The sequence below is a fragment of the Odontomachus brunneus genome, unplaced genomic scaffold (genome assembly GCF_010583005.1).
Source record: "Odontomachus brunneus isolate Ranch 3 - 2012 unplaced genomic scaffold, Obru_v1 Obru_scaffold_058, whole genome shotgun sequence".
In the NCBI taxonomy this organism is placed as follows: domain Eukaryota; kingdom Metazoa; phylum Arthropoda; class Insecta; order Hymenoptera; family Formicidae; genus Odontomachus; species Odontomachus brunneus.
Window position 1 is genome coordinate 351,280 of NW_022639508.1, and position 18,819 is coordinate 370,098.

The 18,819-nt window shown below is 40.2% G+C and overlaps 2 protein-coding genes across 10 annotated transcripts in view; one reads left to right on the forward strand and one right to left on the reverse strand.

Moving 5' to 3' along the window:
• The first annotated feature begins 9,334 nt into the window (after positions 1-9,334).
• Positions 9,335-13,465, forward strand: LOC116845847 (alpha-amylase-like). Its single transcript, XM_032819015.1, has 5 exons — positions 9,335-9,567; positions 10,673-11,106; positions 11,222-11,588; positions 12,105-12,593; positions 13,167-13,465. Exons 1-5 carry the CDS (start codon positions 9,382-9,384, stop codon positions 13,188-13,190), a joined length of 1,500 nt encoding a protein of 499 aa, XP_032674906.1. The 5' UTR covers positions 9,335-9,381; the 3' UTR covers positions 13,191-13,465.
• Positions 13,466-13,633: 168 nt separating this feature from the next.
• The window catches only part of LOC116845846 (uncharacterized protein KIAA1522-like), a 280,571-nt gene continuing 275,385 nt past the window's right edge, over positions 13,634-18,819 (reverse strand). For all 9 annotated transcript variants that reach the window (XM_032819006.1, XM_032819008.1, XM_032819005.1 and 6 more), the window contains one exon: positions 13,634-17,585. In XM_032819006.1, the coding sequence (XP_032674897.1) occupies positions 17,256-17,585 (330 nt within the window). In that variant the 3' untranslated portion in view covers positions 13,634-17,255. The remainder of the gene's footprint in view (positions 17,586-18,819) is intronic.

Genomic DNA, 18,819 nt, shown 5'->3' on the forward strand with positions numbered 1-18,819 from the left:
CTCTCTCTCTCTCTCTCTCTCTCTCTCTCTCTCTCTCTCTCTCCCTCCCCGCCCCAAGCATCGTGATTCGCCTCGAGATAAATAGAGAGAACGGTGGTTCATTTTTCCGTCATCGCGCGATCAATTTTCCAAAACCGCGGCGGTCGTAGCGAAGCTACGGATGCTTCGAATAGCGCAGGAGATCCGGAAACACTCGCCAGACGAATTCTTGTCACGACAACGCCCCGTTGTCGTATATAGTTATTATTAAGTAAATGTAATTGACACACGCGGCTACAAGTTGCACCACTCGAACATCCTCGACGCAGCAACGCGAGACATTTATCCAGGATTAGGGGTCATAGGGAGCACGTTTAATTTCGTAGACGCAGCTTCGAAGTGCAAGTAGATCAAAACACGTCAGTTCAGCAATTAATTGAGCCCGAGAAAAAGGTAGAATTAAACAGCTGTCACGCCACCGCTAATGATGCTTCATCCCATTGTCGCATATGCAGCTTAATCGCGCAGCTAGGGATTTGCTTATGAACGTTGAAAACCGTCTTTACTTGCCCGTGCACCGTCTCTGGTGCATCTGTCGGTGTGCGCGCAGAGCGATATATTTCTATTATTTTATACGTAAGGTGTGTATGTAAAATATGTGTATATAAAAATAGGCAGCCTAAGAACGGCGCGAACTCCTCGTTGCACCAGCGACGACTAACGATCGGTCGAGCTGTGTATGTGCAGTACGTATTATAGTACATGTACGTGCGAGTGTGACGCGAAGCATATCGCGCGCGTGTAAATTATTTTCTCGTTCACGGCGACTTCAATCAAAAAGAAAAAAAGTAAAAAAAAAAAAACAGGAAAAAATTAACATGTTCACTGTCAACCGACGCGCAGGCGCGTCCAGACTATAATTTGCGCTTGTGCTTCCGACACACACGATCCATCTTCCGAGCACGCGAAAAATTTTATACAGTCCGTCTAGACTTCACATCGACCCACTCGCTGAGATCATTTTTTTAAATAAGGACACAACAGTCCGCGATATATCTTTTTGCAAAAGATATTCCCGACGGAAATAAAATGTCTAATTAGCAATAGTAAACGTGTCAATTCAATGATTTGTTCGTGCGGCCCGTCTCTCCTTCTTTCAAAAGCGCGATCTGCAACGTGTCTTGCAAGATGTAACTTCGATTTAGAGTTTAATTCGAGAGAAACATTCAAGATGCTAATCGTATATACGCTTCTCTCTCCCGCCTCTCGGGACACATTATATACACACACACACATACATACGCGTTCTTTCTCCACCGAAGAATCAACACAGAAATAACAAGACAGAAAACGAAGAATCTTTTATGCAATTGTACAAAGATCAAACCGTTGTTATAGTTCGCTGGCGATCGGTGTAATTCTACTTAAAGTTCGATCTATCTACTGCTGTGATATACTGTAGCCGAAACCAAAAAACAGTCTGGAAATAACAAATAAAGGAAGTCGTGGTCTCGAACGAGTTTTTCACTGATCTGCGATCACGATCTCTGAAAAAATCCGCGGCTCATGTAGATAATGTACAAGGAAAAATATTATTCTGCTGCTGAGAAAAGCGATTACTCAGTCTACACTTTCCTTCCTTTAACTAATAATCACCTTGAACAAAGAACATTTTCTTTTGATAATAGTTTTCAAATTTATTCAAATTTTAGAGAAGCTCATTATTATGTAGAAGAAGAACTTTTATTTTCTTCACGAAAATACTATAAAACTTTATCGAAACAAAAGTCGTCTCTATGTAGTAAGCAATTATTTCATATTCCTGATTAAAATGCTAAACTTACTAGAATTCAAAACATACTTTGAGTAAATTTGATACGATAAATACTTGTGACAGATTTCCGGATATATAAACTTAGCAAAACTTGAAAGACAAGTTTATTTGCATGCATTACATATATTTTTCTATGCACGGGGTCAGGAGAGGAAGAAGAGGGGCGACTCTCTCATCTCGGAGAGTTCGCGAGTCAGGTGGCGGTGGCCGGTGTCGAACGCCAAAGATATCCGCGTTGTTTTTTGTGCGGATGTAAATCTCAGCCGCGACGTACGCTCAACACCTGGATTACGCTGTCCCGCCACTGGCGTAGCTCGCGCCGCGTGATAAATCGCAGACAAATCATCCCGAATAAATAGCGAGAGGCGTTACGCCAAAAGAGATCGATGAATATTATCGTGACACCTCGCACTCGTACCTCCGCCGACCTTGTTCCCTCTCCGATCGAGTCAAGTCGACTCGACTCGTTACGAGCGTCAGGTGGCAAGCGCATCGCGAATAATTATGCTCCCGGTATCCGCGGCGTTTATGACGTAAGATATCGCGAGATTTAGTCCGTCCCGATCTATCAATCGCGCCATCTGCTATTGAGGCACCCCTCGCCGTGGAGTTAACGGCCTTTTAAAAAGGCCGCCGCCATCGCCGTCGCTGTTGCTCATGCCGAAATATTAATCAGGCGCTGCGAGGAAGAAGAATAGACAGAATAGAGTCAAACTGTCATAAACTGTCATGGTCGCATAAACAGACTCCAGGAGAGAATGTAAAAGAGCAGCGACGAAGGTAACGACGACGGAAGGAACAGCGTCCATTCTCTTTGTTTCTTTGACAAAAATCGGGATAATTAGTTTCCTTTAATGAAATGGTTATCGAATTCATTGAAAACTCTATGCCAACTTTTCGATAGTAGTTTAAACTTAGATTTAAGTACAAGAAATACATTATTGAACAGAGTTTAAATCTAAGTATAGTGCTATCGAATAATTGAGTGAATTCATCGATTGAGACCTTGATAGCATATCGCGCCAATGACCGAGCAATAACACCATAATTTAGAATATAGTAACACCATAATTTAGAAAGAGTTTTTCTTGCGCACACAGAGCGTACATTTCCGAATCAAATTACCATCGTAATCACGGTAGTAACTTTATCCGCGTTTCGGCGAACGTAAATATCAGGCGGTTAATCTGGCCGAGAGTTCTCCGGCGATTCGGGATCAATTAATACGGAGTCGCGGCGCAGCTCGTAAAGAAAATGCACTTCTCTACCTTGTAACTATCGCGTGCCAGCCGGTGGTAAATTGCACGCGGCGATAAATAACGTTACTCGGTCATATCATTTTCCGCCAGGTTGCAATGAACTCTGACCCGCGCGCATCGCGTCATGCCACCGTACTGCGCCGCCGATGCGCGGCAGCAAATGCGGAGATCTCTTACAAAATACCGAGGAGACGATTGCGCACGCAGCATCCGCATAGCCGAACGGCAAAAATTTTAATTAACCAAATAGCGTTAATTAATTAACGAGTCGACTACTCTCCAACGCTCATAATTCGGCGCGGAAATTTAAGCGTCGGGATGCGGCACTTCTGACCCGCAAACTGCGTCAGCTACCGATCCGCATCCATCCTGCTGTAAAGCACAGTAAAAAGGTCTTCAGAATTGGCGGCTAATAAGATATTCGCCGAGGAAGGATGATAAGGACAACGCGTCAAAGGAAGCCTCGCGTTACTCGATACGCGCAACTTTGCGCGTGATATCCCGCTGAGAAACGGAAGAACCCTCGTTGGTTAGCCGCGATTACTCCAAGATCTGAAATTATCGATTTCAACTGCAACAACTTTTAGTTGAGAAAAATGGGGATTTCTACTTATCATACATAAGGAAGAGAGCATACATCAGGTCGTTCGAAATAGCGTCGAATCCAAAATATTATGACGATAATACATACTTGAGAAAAACAATGATGCAAAAACATAAAGCTCATTACTTCTAAGCTTTATAATCACAATCTCATCCGGTTTTATGTTATCTATTACTGCGTTCACATAGACACTCATGTGTATGTAATGTTCGCAAGTTAAAACATCAAGATCAATCACTTTCTTCATTGCGATATGGAGAACATTAAACCTAAAGTAAGACAAAAGATTTCCAAAAAATATGTTTCTATAGCAATAAAAATTACACTTGCCACTTGCATAATATTTATGAATAAATAATTTTCTGAAACAGATTTTGCCAATTATTAAAATAAATATTCTACAAAGTATTTATTCATATAATAATTAATAATGTACTTAAAAATATTTGTCCACTGTTGGCACTATAAATACTATAAATACGTTGAGTTTGATCCTTGAATTTGACATTTGAAGATATTTCATACAGTTCTGGATATTTACCATACTAAGTCTAAAAAAAACTAATTAGCATCATGTTATAATAGTCTGACAGTTATTTTGAAATCGTTAACAATAGTAGAATAATTTTTATACAATTTAGAAGTTTTTCTTACTATATTTCTTGAAAAACGTGTTCCAAAGTACTCTGCATTAGTGAACTTCCTCAGGTACTTTAGAAGATTCATGTTCTATATATACTATATATACTATATATACACGAAAGTGTACAATATTTAAAGTTATATTGGTTAGATTTTACAACATTACATTATACATTGTATACGTAACTTGAGAATATATAAAACATTTGCTATAGAACAATATGACACATAAACTTATACAATTTGTTGTACAAATATAAAAATAAAACCAAAAATATTTTTTGTAGAGTTTGGTATCCAGTTTGGTTTTTTATAAACGAACTATAAAGCACGTTTTATGTGTTTGCCAATCCTCACAACAATGTTATATCTATTGTTTATGATGATAGAATAAAAATACGTCTAACCTGTCGTTGAGTTGTACTACTTGATACAGTGAAGATACGTCTAACTCATTAGTAACAGAGAGAAGCATAAAAATGACCATCAGCCTGGTTTCAATGGCCAGAGCTAGGCGCATTTTCGAGACGCCATCTAACAAAGTGCGCCTTTACTACGTTCGTTAGGCACATTTTCACGATGGTAACGATAAAATGCTCCTGGTTCGTGCCCGTTGTATTTTGTACAATGATAGTAAGTTAGAAAAAAACAGACGTCCAATCGCTCTATTCTTGTCCCACTGATGAGCGGACCGCGCGACGTATTCTTAGTTCTCTTTTAACAATAAATGAGCCTCTAAAAGTGACTCATAGCCAATTAGAAAGCTTAATAAGCCATTTTTAGAGGCTCATTTATCGTTAAAAGAGAACTCAGAATATGGGCCATTATCACAAAACTAGGTCATCTCTCATCAATCTCGTCTTTCTTACGCTGCGTTCTGCATAATTTTGCAAGGAAAAAAGATTTGGAAACTGGACAATATAAAACAATAAATAATAGCTCGCGGCTATTATCACACGATTGTCGAGCAGATATTATTATAATTATTATAAAAAAATATTAATATTCGAATAAAAAATGGTAGTGATTATAATACTTAATCGACAATTGTGTGATAATAGCCGCGAGCAGATAATAACTGAATAACGATAATAACAATAAATAACAATAACTGAGCAGCAATAATGGCAATAATAACTGATTAAAAACGAGATAAAAAAATTATTGTAACGGTACACCCGAGTTGCTTTCCTATACGTAATAGCAATAATTAAATAATAACCGAATAAATTAAATAAGAACCGAATAAAGAAGTAATAATACTCGAATATTAAATGGTAATGATAATAATATCTGCTCGACAATCATGTAATAATATTCGCGAGTGGATAATAACGGAATAACGATGATCGAATAATCGATAATAACAATACTTGGGTAACGGCTCTAACAAAAACTCTAAGCTCCAAAAAGGCTAGGTAAATCGACCATCGTAATGGCCCGCTCGGGACGTTGGCTGAGCGGCGCTTGTGGGGGTGCGCAGCCGGATCATATAAACACGCGTACGTAAGCACGTGCTCGAGCGTCACGCCATAACACTCTCAACTGTCGAGACAAGTACGAGGGAGCTGCCGCGTTATTTTCTAAATTATTTCGCGCCTATTTTTAATATTGCATTTTGACTTCGCCATAATTAAAACGATAATTAACATGAATTAACATGAATATTAACATGAATAATTAACATGAATTAACATGAATTTAACATGAATGTGTTTACTCTTGACGTCGAGTACTGTCAAATCAATTTTTTTACGAATTTTCGGAGAATGGATGACGCTACGAGTCTCATATTCTAAAACTATAATTCTTAAGCCTAGCACAACTCAGAACAAAAAGATCTCGGTTGGAACAAGAAAGATAGTATAAGTTTACTCTTGGTCCGATAGACTGTTTGTCAAAAAACTTTTTTTTAATTTTTCGGGCTTCTATTTAAACTTATTGATTTGTGCTTTTGGAACAATGTTTGAAACAACTAGAACAATCTATATCGGTATCGGAATGCTTTATTTTCAAAAAATGGGATGCCAGGTCAAAAACATTTTTTTTATTTTTTGGACTTATAATTCAACTTACGGATTTGTTCTTTTGGAACAATGTTTGGAACAACTAGAACAATCTATTGCGGTATCAGAATGTTCGATTTTCGAAAAGTGGGGTGCCAGCTTAAAAAATCATTTTTTTTGTTTTATTCGAAAACCGTTTCGAATGAAGCAATATCACTTTGGAACAATGTGGTACAAAGTCAGAACAATCTGGAACAACTTTCAAAATTATAAATTTCAAAAAGTGGGGTGCTAACTTCATACACTGGAGTTGAGTGGAATTTGCTAGAATCGAAGGATGCGTTAGTATTCATCGACAATCATGACACTCAACGCAACAATAACGATATTCTTACCTACAAGATATCGCGGTTGTACAAGGCACGTAACTCTTCGGAAATATTTCAGGATAAAAATTTGGAATAGTAAAACCAATTGAATTAATAAAAACGTAGAAGCGATGACGAAATGACAAGTGCGCAATTAACACGTTCGTTATCGCTGTGTTCGTTTTCACAGCCATTCTTATGTAACAATGTAAAACAGACTTAATTTGTGTGCACGGAAAGAATTATTGCCACACATATGTGACATTGGTCTGTCTCGTGAAAAACCGATGCGTCACACATACGTGATGCTAATAATGAGTGTGTTACATTGCATATAAGTGTAATTAATCGCATTGGAAAAGTCGATTGTACAGCCAACAGAAAACCGATAGAACGAGGTAGAGCATACGCGCCTCAAATTACACTCACTTATCTTTGGTAATTCTGGAGTAATTTTTCACAGCCTTTTAAAGTAATTTTGGCGGTTGGCAAAGTTCAATTTCGAAAAGATGTGCGTATTTCCATTTGCATCGTCTCCTGGATGAAAATGTGTGTTAGTTTCATTTTATTCCCTAAGTAGCACACCCAGAATGTTGAAAATAATTTGCCAATATCCCAAAGTCGCGTCCATAATGTTGGATTCAACTTAATGTCGTAGGAATATCGCTCATGGGCCGAAAGTCGATCATATTACTGCAGGTTATTTAAGTCATATATGTTAGCATCTAAAGCACATTCTAGGATAATATTTTACAGTTTTTTAAGTAATTTTCGCGTTTGCAAAGATGTATTTTCGAAAACGACATGACGTGTGCGTATTTTACTCTGCATGATCTCTTGGATTACAATGTGTGTTAATGTCACTCTACTCACTCAGTAACACGCCCAGAGTGTTGAAAATAATTTTCCAATATCCCAAAGTCACATTCTTAATGTTCGATCCACAATATCTCACCATATCTCACTAAATTTTTCCGCTAGATTAAGCCGAGATTCGAATCGATGTGTTTGGAATCTCCGCTAAACTACTGAGCCGAGATTTGAATTAAGTTGTTTGGTCTCCGGTATTATTCGTATTATTATAAATTACCAATTCCAATAATATAATAATTAATAATATAATAATATAATAATTCGTAGAACTGAATGTCTCGTCAAATTTTAATGTTCTTACTTTGGAAAGCATATTTTATATTTTATGAAGATACAGTTAATAGATAGGAGAATTAATACATATATTACATGATTCATCGATAATATAATTGTAATAAAATGATATACGCCATATTATAATAAAATAATTTTCTAAGCATTATTTTGTACATGAATTTATACGCGTGGAATTATATATTTATTTGCCGAGTCGTTTGCCACAATATATTCCACTCATCAAGTCTGAATTGAACGTTGTTTTATCTCTGCATTCTTCGTATCTTTATGTTTCGTACTTTTCAAACTAATCCTCTTGTGACATTTATTTTTAGCATCCTGACTAGATAATGTTGTTCATATAATATTATAACTTTGACCGTTTGCCCCACGTCGTTGTTATCATCATAGAAAATACGAGAAGCATCATTATTTTTATTAGTACTTTAATTTGTAATAAATCTTATCGGTACCGTAGCGCTATGTAAATGTAAATGTAAATTATTGTAACTTGCCGATAAATCACATTGCGCGATTGCATTCAGCGAAAATAATTAACCTCGCTTTTATCGACTTACACTGAAAAAAAAGATTACGACGATTTGATAATAATTGTCGTAATCTTTTTTTTCAGTGTACATCGATATACGAGTAGATTCATGATCTAATGTACAAATAACCTTAACTTTAAGCAAACAAATTTAAGCTTAATCAAAGATGCATGAAGCTGTAATTATGTCGGATAAAAGCAAACTATGAATATCGATCTAAATTTTGTGACTTGGGTACAATTTTATTTCCCTAAAATTTGTCATTCATTAAAATCAGAAACATTCCATATAATCGATTATTTAACACACTTCGAAATGTATAATGTATCGTTCCCGCGCCTCGACGTCCCACGCCCTGACTTCCCGCGATCCGACATCTTGCCCCCGGCTATATTCCGTCGTATAGCACTGCGAATTCACGCATATAACGCTATCTGTCGCGTAAATAAGATTCTATTGAGAGGAAACTTGTCGATTCATATCGAAATACCGACGAGAGTCCGAAATATTTTACAGTGAAACAGGAATGATAACTGACGACACGCGTGTTGCACAGCGCGTTATGTACTTTGATCATTGACTCGAAAAGAATGATGAAAAGAATGATGATGAAAGAATGAATGACGTGATTATTATTGTATTCGAATTTAATTCTCTACTGGAGCATAGCATTATCGCATAGCTGTTATCTTTATTTTTACAAATTCATTTCCTTTATTCAATTCTTTTTCTTCCTTTTTATTCCGGAATGTTTAATTGATCTTTTGATAAAATTTGCTGGACTAGCGAAGTTTCGACTCGAGTAGGCCGACAGCCGACTTCTGCATAGTCGAGAATTATCGCAAACGTAACAATCGCCACTTTGTCGACTGTTATTAATTAGTTTGCATTTCAGCTCGTCACTCGTATTTCATACGTAGCAGCACATTTTATATATAGCAGCAGACTTATATTCTACAGAGTGGTAGCTGTTATCTTTAGTATACAGAATGCGAGCGATAGTGTGCGCTTTAAGCTTATTGTCGGCAGTGGTCGCTTATGACGACACTGCTTACCGCGACCCACTTTATGTGCCGGGCCACAGTGTGATAGTACATCTCTTCGAGTGGAAATGGCTGGATATCGCGAAGGAGTGCGAACAATTCCTCGGTCCTATAGGATACGGTGGTGTTCAGGTAAGAGAAATCAAGGGAATCAGAGGCGCGCAATTTTAGCCACGTGTGTCTTTGCGGCAATCATTCTTTCAAAACAAAAACTCTAGTCGTTTCACGACAGAATTAAAGAGAGATTAATGAGAGAATTAAATTCACGAACATCGAACAGATTTGTATGCAGAAAATTCTATTTTGATCGAGCTAATCTAATAAATTTTGAACCACTCGAACATATAGAAACATAAGGCCGATTAATTAATCGTTAGGATGATGAATAATAAACACGCGACAAAACAAAGACGGATTAAAAGCTATGAATTTTTTGTGGGACGCTGCCAGTCGACAAATCAATCTTCTTGTAGCAATCAACTCGGCCGAAATGATGAAAGTGATTGCCGTATTAACCTATTAGAACCCATGACTAATTTAGCTGGGATATCATTCAAATGATATATGGAATCCTCTAGTAAAAATAATTTCCTCTGATAAAAATAATAATTTCGGCGAAAAAAAATTGCAAAAAGAATTTGTTTATAACAAAATTGTTTAAACAACTTATTTAAAAAATTGTTTTTTTGAAAATCTGATGCTGCCAATCCGCTTTGAAAATTAGGAAAACATGTATGTTCAAAATCGAACTTCTATTTACTACAAAAAAAAATAAACAATTATAAACAAATTCTTTTTGTAACTTTTTTGCGCTGAAATTGTTATTTTTATCATACTAGAGGATACCATATGTCAGTTGAATGATATTCCAGCTGAGTTAGCTATGGGTAGTAAAGGGTTCAGCATTATATGAAATTATTTATTATTTTTTTATAACAGATAGGAGTCTGACTTTGAACATATTATACACGTTTTCGATCTAATTTTCAAAACGGAATCGATTGACATCATATTTTCAAAAAAATATTTTTTTAAATAAGTTGTTTAAACAATTTTGTTATAAACAAATTCTTTTTGCAACTTTTTTCCGCCGAAATTGTTATTTTTATCATATTAGAGGACTCCATATGTCATTTGAATGATATCCCAGCTAAGTTAGTCATGAGCTCTAATTGGTTAATAGTTCAATCCCTTACATCCTGTTGTGATCTCCATTGAAAGCCTTCGTGAATTGCAGGTTTCTCCGATCCAAGAAAATATAATCGTAGCGTCCAGACCGTGGTGGGAACGTTACCAGCCTATATCTTACAAATTCGAGACGAGATCGGGTACAAAAGCAGAATTTGTAGAAATGGTTTCGCGGTGCAACCGAGCCGGCGTGAGGATCTACGTTGATGCAGTGCTCAACCACATGACCGGCGATTTCAAACAAGCACGTGGTACCGGTGGTTCGACGGCGGATACCTATAAGCGTCAGTACCATGACGTGCCGTATTCATCGGAACATTTTCACAATCCGCCATGCGGCATAAATAACTACAACGATCCAGTAAATGTACGGAATTGTGATCTAGTCGGTTTGCACGATCTCAATCAGACATCCGAGTATGTCCGTAAGATTATCATCGACTTCATGAACGAAGCTATCGACATGGGCATCGCCGGTTTTCGGTTAGTACAGAACGTCTGTTAATTGTTTCAACAAAAATATATATATATATATATATATATATATATATATATATATATATATCGTCATTTAACGCCCTCGATTGCTGGATTTCAGGATAGACGCCGCGAAACATATGTGGCCGAATGATCTTAAAGCGATCTATGACAATCTACAGGATGTGAATCCCACACACGGTTTCCGACCAAATACACGACCTTACATATATCAGGAAGTGATCGACTACGGCAACGAGGCGATCTCTAAACACGAGTATACCAGTTTGGGCGCAGTGACGGAGTTTCAATATGGCCGCGAACTGAGTAACGCATTTAAGGGGTATAATATGCTCAAGTGGCTCATCAACTGGGGAGTTGAGTGGAATTTGCTAGAATCGAAGGATGCCTTGGTATTCATCGACAACCACGACACTCAACGCAACGATCACGATATTCTTACCTACAAGACGTCGCGGTTGTACAAGGCACGTAACTCTTCGGGAATATTTCAGGATAAAAATTTGGAATAGTAAAACCAATTGAATTAATAAAAACGTAGAAGCGATGACGAAGTGACAAGTGCGCAATTAATACGTTCGTTATCGCTGTGTTCGTTTTCACAGCCATCCTGTACTTCTTATGTAACAATGTAAAACAGACTTAATTTGTGTGCACGGAAAGAATTATTGCCACACATATGTGATATTGGTCTGTCTCGTGAAAAACCGATGCGTCACACATGTGTGGTGCTAATAACGAGTGTGTTACATTACATATAAATGTAATTAATCGCATTGGAAAACTCGATTGTACAGCCAACAGAGAACCGATAGAACGAGATAGAGGATACACGCGTCTCAAATTACACTCACTTATCTTTGGTAATTCAATCGTCAATCAAGCCTTCGATACAATCAACGGAGATCGACGCGACGATCAACGTGTCAATTGTCTCTATCCAGACGTGGATCGTGTCTAATGGAATACGTTTTGCGTTGTAGATGGCGGTTGCCTTTATGTTAGCGCACAATTACGGGAACCCACGTGTCATGAGCTCCTATGACTTCCAAAACTTTGACGACAGCCCGCCAGCGGATGGCAACAACAATCTACTGTCTCCGATCATTTACCCGGACAATACCTGCGGCAACGGCAGGATCTGCGAGCACCGTTGGCGTCAGATCTACAACATGGTGATCTTCCACAACGCCGTAAACGGAACCACGGTCAACCATTGGTGGGACAATGGTGGCAATCAGATCGCTTTTTGTCGCGGTGAACGCGGATTTGTCGCGTTCAACAATGAAAGGTTCGACCTCAAGAGATCTTTGTTTACTTGCTTGGAAAGCGGGATCTACTGCGACGTTATTTCCGGGGACCTGGTCAATGGAAAGTGTACCGGGAAGACTATAAGGGTGAACAAGGACCACTATGCTGACATAGAAATTCTCACCAGGGACAAAGATGGTGTAATCGCGACGCATCACAAGGTAATAACGAGCCTCCGTTCGACACTAGTTTGATCATTTCAACGGCCGCAAAATTACAAGATCAATCTGCGCAATTTTATTACAATTATTCGCATATACTAAATGACAGTTGCATAACAAAGTCGAATTGTGAAACAGAAGAAAGAAAAGAAGAAAGGAAGTTGATAGTTTGCCAAAAAAATATTGCACAGGAATACGAATGTCTTGACGCTCAGACAATTCTTTCTCGTGAATGCAATGTTCTTACGTATTTACGAGGAATTTCAGTTGTTTATTCAGCTGATGAAGAATTTTTGTTCTTGTACGTCGTGCCTCTTCGCATTATGTCAATTACTTGTATCTTATCACACCAAGTTTCAACTTTTAAATCTTAACTCGTTCCGACAATATCTCCACGAGATTACTCGGCAATAATCAATTGTGTCAGTTGAAATACTGACATGTCGAAATGACAAATATTGCCGCGGTGTTTACGGTGGAGCTACGATAAATAATAATTTTGTGAGCACGACCATACGCTGTTGGTTGTATATTAAAATACTGTTTTTAATAATCTATTTCTCTTACCTGCAGGTGAAAGTTCCCGAAACATCGTGAAGTCCTAGTACGTTGAAGACAGACTACGGATATTCTGCTTTTAAGTCTATGTTATTATCACCACACATATATAAATGTGTTAATACAAGAGATATATAATTAATGAAAAATTTGCTCTTTTTAAATTTGTTGAAACAAAATTTTGAAACGACGGAAATACTGTTACTCGTAATCGCAAATGTTTTATTCAAGCTTGTAGTGGATTCCAAGCTCATTCCATATGAGCTTAGAATATAAATATTTTAATTGATATAAATATTTGATTGATTGAATTAGTTCTTGTGGCAAATTAATTAATTTATTTACCATCCCTTTGCTCCTATGACCAGATCCCGTAAATTATAGGTCCGCGTATTCACACGCGATTTCTTTATCATAACGATTTATATGTCGCCACTTACAACAAGCAGTAGAAAAATTACACAGAGAGTAAAGCACACGTACTATTTTTCAACAAGGTTTATTTTAACAGAAACAATGTACTGTTTGTTTTCCTCTTTTCACCATTAATTTCTACTATATATATACATGTGATATGACAGTTAATCGTAAGATAATACACGACAGACTCGCAATGGAGAAATAGAAAGAGTCGAAGGGAGATCAGGTGAGTTAAGGTGTCGCAAAATCGATCGATTTTAACGAAGCAGGGGGCGGGGAAGAAGGTCGGTTGTTGGGAAGGTGAATGGGATGGGTACCCCGGAAGATGAATGGAGAAAATCTTGAAATATCACAAAAAGAAATTGCCTTATCGCCGATTTCACCACTTTTCTCTAACTCTTTTAATCCGTAATGCGATTAAGTAAATCCTTCGCTGAGAGAATCTGTCACCGATTCTACAACGTCACATAAATTCTTTCTTTTTTCTCTTTCTCTCTCCCTCTCGTCCGTGTTTCTCTTGTTTCCTACCTTTTTTCTTTCTCTCTCTCTCTCTCTCTCTCTCTCCCCCTCTCGTCCGTGTTTCTCTTGTTTCCTATCTTTTTTCTCTTTCTCTCTCTAGTCGGACGAGTTTACCGCGTAACATTCGTTGATACGCATTGGACAGCGTGAGAACCTCTCGACTAAGACACTAAATAAAATACTACGAGACACTTGTGTAAAAGCACGACATAAATAAATGCTCAAGCGTTATGTACAGTGATCGTGTGTTTTAAGTAAAAGCCGCTGAACTTGGTTGTTAGTGTCGACGCGCCCGAGTTCATCGCACACGGACGGCGACGGGAGGTTTCACTCCCGTGCCATTGCTCGAAAAAGTACAATCTCCGAACGTCGCGTTCGTTGAGCAGCAAACGGAGAAAAAGAAAAGAAAAAGGGAAAAGAAATATTTCCGTAGTCACGTTATCACGCATACTTGTATACATATGTATGCCGAGAGGATATCGTGCCGTTAATTAGAAACAACATAGGCACGTGGTAAATATACACGGGGAGAACTGTAATTAGCCATCCGCGTAAAACCGTAGTAACATTGTGCGCGATCACAACGTCTAATTACCATTGGTAATTTTACACCGCGAAGTAGTAACAGACTTACCTAGTCAGCCGCGGCAAACGAATTTCCTTCTTTATTTGCGAGAGTTCTTTCTTTTTCTCTTTCCTTTTACCTCTTTATCTTGGCGCGTTATCGTCGGTCGTGAATTGAACGCGGAATGCGAATAAATCTCGTGACGTAGCCGCGAGATACTCACTCGTGGATATGTCTTTACGTAATTTTTTGATGAGACAATGAAATCTTTCTTCCGACAAAACGTGAACTCGGGAGCGCGGGGTGGCACGTGTCAACAGCACGTGTTACCTCGAGGGTGTATTCGTATATGTGTATGTATATGTTGTGTATGTATATGGATATGTACGTGTGTCTACTCGTGTGTATGTATGTGTACATACAGTTCTAACTTTACGTAGTCTGCAGTAAATTCAGGCTAATGTGTAAATCTAAAAATACTGCTCGTCTTACGAACTGATCTCTCTCTCTCTCTCTCTCTCCCCCCTCTCTCTCTCTCTCTCTAGCGCTCGTTCTCTTGTTTCCTCGCTCTCGCACGCGTGGCGCACACAAGCGCACACTTTGATGTCGCCCTACCACCGTTTTACGTATCTTAGTCGTTACGTGTGAATACAATAAGGCAACGGTACTATACGTTCTAAATAAATAAACGCTTGCGTTGAACGTTAAGGATTAAAGAGGGGCAAATTAAATGGGGCGCTAATGTACAATTCCCTAAGAGCTAAGACGGGTCCGTCGCACGTGAAACTTGTCGTCGTCGTCGTCAACATTCGCGCGGATTGGTGAGTATACTTGTGTATAAATGTGTCTGTGTACGCATGTTTGTGTTCGTGTGTACGTTCATGTGCTCGCACGTGGGTCTCACATTTTTTTTTTTTGTTGCACGTAGAGCGCTAGCAAAAATATAATTTAGTATATATTTATCATAATAATTCATCCATATAAAAAACTTCGTTAAAATATATAAAAGAAACAACGATTTGAGCAAATACGTATCTCCTATGTAGTTAAAAGTTATCGCGTCGAAACGTATTTATTGTTATTGCACATAATTTTCCCTAATTAGATCGTCTCTCCTTGTGTTTCACATATACCTCTGTACTCCTATGTCCCGTTTGTTTTTCTTTTTTCTTATTTTTTTTTGCCACACACTCGTATTCTCGCACGTAATCACTCCGACGCATATGCACGTGTGTACACGTACGTACTTCGCGCACTCCTCCTCCTCTTCTCTTCGTCACGTCTGTCTCTTTTCGAATCGTCGACGCCTCCTCTTCGTCTTTCATATCCTGAACTTTCGCACGCAGCTCAGAAACACGACCTCGGCCGTTAAGTTTGAGAAAGTTGTCGATCGACGATCGAGAGATGAGGCGGCGCGATCGAGAATAAGGCCCCGGCTTCGGACGATCCGCGATTCGTGACGGAATTTTATTTGCAATTTTGTGCGCGACACGATACGAGTGCGCGAAGATACGATTTTACTGTGCATATATATATATATATATATATATATATATATATATATATATATATCCATATACACATTTCTAAGGGCGTATATAGGCTTCCTTTTGTCGGAAATGTAATTCTGATTTGTAAAAAATGTATTTCTGATTTTTCAAATATTTCTTTCTCTTTAGAAATATTTCCCTCTGATAGAATTCTGTGCCGAATTACAGATCATCCCAGTGCGGGTTTGACGCGCGGGTTTGACGTCTCAACGCGCATCAAAGACCGATTCCCTACGATCACCCGATAACGTCGTCCTGGAAGACCTTATACGAAAAGTAGGCACTGGTTTGCTCGATTCACGACCGCTTTTCCGCATTCCCTCCCGTACAAAAATTCAAACGCGTCTACCGCATTGTTACTAAATCTCGCGAACGCACTTCTCGATAACAAACAATATATTTTACCACGTATACTTGCGAAAATTTCTCTCGGCAGTTTTTGGAAAACGTTTATTGGTACAAAAAGCAAAAGGTGAAGAAAAAAGAGGAACAGAACGCGAAGTTACAAAACATTTTCAGCTCGCCAACGTACGCGCTCCGTCAGGTCTCTGCGCTTCCTATCCTTAGGCTCTATATCTAATCCCGATACTCGAAACTACTCTCTTTTCTTGAGCGTTCGGTCTCTAGGCGCTAACTTATGCGAAGTCTCTCCTCTCTCTCTCTCTCTCTTTCTCTCTTTCTACCTCTACCTTCCTACCTTTCCCCTGGCCTCCAACACCCCGGCATCGCCGGAGCGCGCGGAGCCGAGTCGGTCTCCCGAGTTTTTTCTATCTAAGGGTCGATCCGGGCACTTAGGTCACTACTGACAACAGGCGGAGTCTCCACACACACTCGGGGTAACAATACGAAAGCGTCTTCCGCATCTCGCACGTCCACCGCGTGTCACTGCTTGATCGGCTTCTTGAAGACGACTTCCGGCTTGCGTACCGGACGAGGCACACGCCGTTCTATCCTGAGGGCCCGGTTCGGGTCCGGAGACGGCGACGGGGTCATACCCATACCGGCCGCTGCTGTCTCGGGCCCTAACGGGGGAGTCTCCGCCATTGTTTGTCAGTTTCCGGTGCTACTGGGTCGCCGGCCCGACGTCTGCTGTTGCTGCTGTTGCTGCTGTTGCTGTTGTTGCTGCTGCGGCTGCTGCGACTGCTGTTGCTGCTGCTGCTGTTGTTGTTGCGTCACCGCGGCGGCCGCGGCGCTCAGCGCTGGTAACGGCGTTTGGTGGCAGTGCGCGCAATGCAAGCACACCGTACAAGCGCCAAGCTTCCGAGCGAGCATAGCGCGCAACTTCAACGCTGGACCGAGCTTCATACCCATCGGACCCGTTAGATGATCCTCCGAGAGCAACGGCAGCGCGGCACCGTCTATGCGATGCTCCCGGAAATTCTGCAAACAGAAACACGGGTGTGGCACGTTATTATCTCACTGTTGAAACCGTACAAAAGATAGGTTTTCTTTTTTTTTTGTCATTTCTACGAGCGGCAGGAGACGCTTTGTTTTAATTATGTCCTGACAACGCTGCATTGTAAAACATTACATGCCAAATTCAATATATTTTACTTGTCCATTCTGATTGTAATGTTAATTTGACATATAACGTGAATATATTAAACGGTAAAATATTATATTCGCAATCTTCGCAAAATTAGAGTAACAATTTGACAATACTTGAGAGATGTGTCTTTTGCACAAACTTTTTTACCGTGTAAGGACTCCCCGGTGAGAGTACCTCGTTCGCGGAATATCTAATTTTTTTTACATCGATAATATACTCGGATTCTCTATCACGATGGTTAATTCATGAACGGTGAACTGGCGGGGTTTACGAGGTAATCGCAGGAATTCGCGGTATCCAAACTCCCAGAGCGAGTTGTACTCGCACGCCGACGCTACTTCTGCTCATCGTCGGTGCATCCCCGGGATGCAAGAAGCGCACCGCACGCATGCATGCACCGGCGGCGCTCCTCGCACTCTTTCGTCGTCGTCGACCTCCGACCGACGCGAATCGCGGCCGAAGGCCGACCCTCCTCGTGCGGCAACAGCAGCAGCAGCAGCAGCAGCAGCAGTTGCTGCTGCAACCGCGTCTCCGAGGAATCCTGCGAATTCGTCTCACGCGATTGGCGCGTGGAGAGACGAGACGGACCGTCATTTCCGCCGGCACGCAAAAAGTCAATCGGTCTTACCGGTCGAGAAGAGGAAGAGGAGGAAGAAGAACGCGAAACGGAAGGACGCGGGAGAGCAGAAAAAGACGGAGGGAAGGAAGAAGGAGGCAAAAGAACGGCAAGTGTGCGGACGCGTTTCATTCACCGCACCGGCGGCCGCGCCTCGCGTAATTGCAGCTGCAACGACGAGCGGCGGGGTGCGGTAAGCGCGCGATCGCGGACGTCTCCTCCGTAGCTCGGTGCCTCCACACGTTCGTGGAATACGGTAATTGCTCGGCCCGCTTATGAATGAAATATTCAGCGGCGTAATGCGAGTCGTGCACGCAACGGCAGACCGGTCTCCTTCGCGCGCATGCCGGCTTCTTGCCGAAGAGGGGGATCGGGATCGACGCGGATCGAGGCCGTGCATTCATGCTGCTGGGCATTCAGGTCTCTCTCTCTCTCTCTCTCTCTCTCTC